At 39.9% G+C, this 4,551-nt stretch overlaps 1 protein-coding gene across 1 annotated transcript; it reads left to right on the top strand.

The window, feature by feature from the left end:
- The first annotated feature begins 584 nt into the window (after positions 1–584).
- gpr26 (G protein-coupled receptor 26) lies at positions 585–3,697 on the top strand. Its single transcript, XM_056768592.1, has 3 exons — positions 585–1,564; positions 2,263–2,376; positions 2,702–3,697. The coding sequence occupies exons 1-3, from the start codon at positions 894–896 to the stop codon at positions 2,991–2,993; spliced, it is 1,077 nt and encodes a 358-aa protein (XP_056624570.1). The 5' UTR covers positions 585–893; the 3' UTR covers positions 2,994–3,697.
- Positions 3,698–4,551: the final 854 nt, after the last annotated feature.

The raw sequence follows: 4,551 nt of genomic DNA, 5'->3' as shown, positions 1-4,551 counted from the left end.
AAATCTTTTTAAGTAGAATATAAGGCATGTACTCATAAAAAGAAAGGTGCTAAGATGGGTTTGTCACAGAAGAACAATTTTATGTTGTCGAACAAACCTTAAAGTCAGATGTATCTATAATGACTATTTCCTCCTGTCTTTAAAACCTTTTGCCACGATCATCGAATTATTGTTTAAGGTTTTTTATGGAACCATACAGCCTGGCAAATAACCTTTTAGGGATTTATTTAAGTTTATTGTTGTTAAAACAAAACAACATGCAGACAATCTACAAATAAGACATTCCTAAAATTAAATCAGGCTGGGCATGCGAGTTGAACCTTGTGTTGTTTCCAAAACTACTGCGAGTAGTGATACAATTGTACTACGAGGGCTTTTACATCACAGTGACGTGACAGAGTTCCCTTCGACAAATATAAACACTTTCTAAATTTAGTTCTCTCAAAATATGTCTCCTGACGATTGCTTTGACGCTAGTCACGTGTCAGCATTTCGTGAAGGAGGTGGGGGGGTGACATTTTGACATATAAAGCAGCTTCAAGGGCGAATTCTTCATAACAAGCGCACAAACTGTGGCAGTCGGAGCGCCCAAGCTTTTCTATCGGGTCGCGCGAGAAAGCCGATTAATAACACAACGATTCGGTTCGTTTCGCTCATATATATCGCGATCCAGCAGTGATCACACTTATTTGTCCAACTCGATGGATTTTGCCACCACTTTGCCTACTAAGAAGAGGACATGGAGAGTTGTGCGTCGATCAAAGACCCCCGCGCACCAGTGGATATCATGTGCTGTGGGCTCCGCTATGCACGAGTTGTAGTGATACAAATTTGTTCCCCTTCTGAACTCGAGTTACCATTCAAACTTGGGAGATTTAACAGCGGGGAACATCATGCACATAGCGGAGCTCGCGCTGTCTCTCCTGCTCGTCGGGATCATCGTAGTGTCGTTGCTGTCCAACGTGGTGGTGCTGATTTGTTTCTTGTATAACGCAGACATTAGAAAGCAGGTGCCTGGTTTGTTTATACTCAACCTGACTTTCTGCAATCTCCTCCTGTCTGCCTCCAGCATGCCGCTGACTCTTTTCGGGGTGTTGAGTAATGCGCATCCCGGTGGACACGTTTTCTGTCAGGTGGTCGGATTTCTGGACACTTTCCTGACCACTAACTCTATGCTGAGTATGGCAGCGCTGAGCATCGACCGGTGGGTCGCCGTAGTGTTTCCTCTAAGTTATCATTCCAGAATCCGACACCGGGACGCAGTGATCGCCCTGGCTTACACATGGGTCCACTCGCTGTCATTCTCCGTCGTAGCAGCCTGTCTATCCTGGGTGGGTTACCATCAGTGGTACGCGTCTTGCACTCTGTGTAACAAAAGAGCGATCAACGCCAAAACGCAGTTTGCGATTTACACCCTGGTGCTGCATTCGCTCACGTTCCTGTTGGTTTCGGTGGTGCTGTGCGTCACATATCTGAAAGTGCTCAAAGTGGCGCGCTTTCACTGTAAGCGCATAGATGTGATCACCATGCAAACCCTCGTGCTGCTTGTGGACATTCACCCGAGGTAAGAATATAATGACGTGTATAGGTTACTTAGCTTTACTATACTATCATTGAGTTGCAGCACCACAGGTTTGGTCCACAACACTGCTCTAGTTCTAACAGGGACTTAACACCCAGTTCCATATGTACTGTATGCATCCCATTTGGGTGACCAACAATCCATTGAATGACCTAAGTGTAACCAAAAACACACGTGCCGCATCTTGATGTAAACACGTCGCCTTCATGCTCTTATAGCCATCAGGAGCCATGCATGCTTGTTAGTTGTTAAACTCATTGGCAAGAGCTCTGAACGAAAGGTCAATTGCAACATTGCAACGCAATAAGTATTTACAATTTACCAGTCACCATAGTCCAATGTAATCAGCACATCTGGTGTCCAAAGAAAAGATATGATGAATAATCCACTGCAGCTGTGACAGAAGTTAATTTGATATTTCGAATCAAATTTGGCTCGCTTTGGGGTTTCACTGAACAGCTTGAGCAAACACCGTCACATACAGAAACACCTGGTCTGTCTTTTGAATGTTTTGTTTTTGCATTTAAATATTTAAAGGGGCCCGAATTTGGTCAAGGATGCAATAAAAGGCCCCATAAAGAGTGTATATTGATGTCCATATGTAGATTTAAACTAGTAGAATAATCATGAGCTAAAATAGAAGACACATAATTGATAGTGAGGTCATTATTTTTGTCCAGTATTCGCCAGCGGTGTCTAGACGAACAAAAAAGGAGAAGACAGAGAGCCACTCGTAAAATCAGCACCTTCATCGGAACCTTTATCATCTGCTTCACACCTTACGTGATCACCAGGTGAGCTTCTGGGCGAAGTTACCATGCAGTCATGTTTTTGTTATATTTAGGACATGTTACTAAGTTGAACGAAATGTCAACGCTGTATTTTTTCAAACATCTTTTCCTATACTGTATGTGTAGCTGACTCATGAAGAAGGGTCACCTGATTAAGCATGAGTTTAGGGAAAACTACGGTTTTCTATGCTCAGTTCAGTCATTATTTTTATTCACCATTTGTAAAATTAAAATATATTACCAAAATATAAGGAAAGAAAATAATACGGTTTGGGTAGCCTCATTTTTAGCCATACATTCTCATGATATGCATGTCTGTTTCCTTTAGGATTGTGGAGCTATTTGTGACCGAGCCATTTAATCCATATTGGGGTGTGCTGAGTAAGAGTCTAGCGTACAGCAAAGCTGCATGCGACCCGTTTGTCTACTCTCTTCTCCGACACCAGTACCGCAAAACCTGCAGTGACATCGTCAATCGGCTCATGCAGCGCAGTTCGCTGAATGCCTCCCGGCATCAGCAGGAAAATGGAAAGATTGGAAAGACTGAGGAGGTCAGGAAAGTAAGAATGTCCAAGGAAATTATGAAAAATGAGGAAGTTGAAACCAGACCTACAAACTGAGGACTGCTGTTGCTATAGAGATGAACAATCACAAAGGTCAAGCTTTTACTCTGTATGGAGAGAGAACAATGAGGGCAGTCGAGACAGCGGGATGCCAGGCTCTGCATTTCTTAACTCAAAAAGAAATCAAGATTTAACTGTAGCAAAAGTGATTTAAGTAGCAGTTTTCTTTCTTTCTCTCTCTCTCTCTCTCTCTCTCTCTCTCACTTTCTTTCTTTCTTTGTGAGGCTGCAATCCATGAGAGCTGCTAGTAAGCATCATTCAAAGAGATTCAGTAAAGCCTATTATTATTGTGGTCTGATTTGTAACTTACATTATAGTGTTAAAGTGCTGTCTAGATATATAAATAGGTGACTGCAGTGGAATTAATTAATGGAGAACTGGATACTGACAACAACATATGCTTTCTCTTAAAACTATACCACATGTTAAAATGTGAGAAAATATACATTTGCCACTAATATTGTAAGTGTTGGACATAAAACAAGAGACTTTATTTTTAGATCATGTTTTAAGTGAAACTCAATGACACGTATTTTACATTTTGTGTAGCATGTACTGTATCTTCAGGGTTTAGTTGTACAGCCCCATAGCAGTGGGCAGATCTGTTCTTACGGTGCCTTTATTTATTTAGCTTTATTTTAAAACGAAACCTCCTTAGATTACATTTTGTAGTTTTCTATATTTACGTACGCCGTTGTAAATCAAGCATGTTTTATCTGGGAGTTGTATAGGATTTGTGTTGTATTAACCAAAAGGAAAAAATTTAAACGGCAACTATTAACAAAGAAGGATTTAGGTATTTAAAGAGAGTAAACCGCATAAAGTTGCTTTTCTTTTACTTTCTTACTCTTACCTCTCTGGAGTGTTATCATATGAATTTTTACTTAATTATTTGCCCCTTACGTAAGGACACTGGCCCCGAGATAATGGGAAAAACCTGCAAAACATAGAAAAGGAATAAATTCCCTAATTGTTCTGTTGGAGGTAAAAGTAGTATTTCATAATGCAGTTCTTTGTTTAATTATATTTGCATATACGGTTTTGTATTTTTAAAGAGTAATTTCTACAGGGTAATTTATTACTGAATGTCACTTTATAGTATTATGTATTGTTTATCTTTATGAGTGTGTATGCGAGTATGTGCGCGAGTTGTTTTCCGGCCGTACTTGGAACTGGGACCATAATTACGCTTTGAGGATGTAAAAATACATGTTTATTGTGCAAATGTAAAGCCTTAGGAAATGTCTATTTTTGTTAAACAGGAAAAAATGTAGTTCTAAATTTTGCTACGTACATATATTTGTGACTATATCGACAATAAATAGAGTGGGTTAGAAAAGAACACTTCTGCCGAGTATTGTTGCTTGATGAGTTCAAAAGGCACATTACAGATTTTGAGAAAAATAACTGGTGCCACAGAATGAAATGTTGCACACAGGTATCTGGTCTTTTGTCTTTGTTTCCTAAGAGAAAGAATTGTCAGAGTAAAATTTCTATGCATAGTAAGTTAACTTCAGAAATGTAAAAAAGAGGAAAAGAGGGAAATGAGAAACAC

The sequence above is a fragment of the Triplophysa dalaica genome, chromosome 15 (genome assembly GCF_015846415.1).
Source record: "Triplophysa dalaica isolate WHDGS20190420 chromosome 15, ASM1584641v1, whole genome shotgun sequence".
Taxonomy (NCBI): domain Eukaryota; kingdom Metazoa; phylum Chordata; class Actinopteri; order Cypriniformes; family Nemacheilidae; genus Triplophysa; species Triplophysa dalaica.
This window is presented reverse-complemented; position numbering and strand designations above follow the sequence as displayed.

Excerpts from the sequence above, each read along its gene's own strand:
- gpr26 (XM_056768592.1), top strand. The coding sequence starts at position 894 with ATGCACATAGCGGAGCTCGCGCTGTCTCTCCTGCTCGTCGGGATCATC. Across the intron at positions 1,565-2,262 it reads CTTGTGGACATTCACCCGAG|TATTCGCCAGCGGTGTCTAG; the intron begins GTAAGAATATAA and ends ATTTTTGTCCAG. Across the intron at positions 2,377-2,701 it reads ACACCTTACGTGATCACCAG|GATTGTGGAGCTATTTGTGA; the intron begins GTGAGCTTCTGG and ends TGTTTCCTTTAG.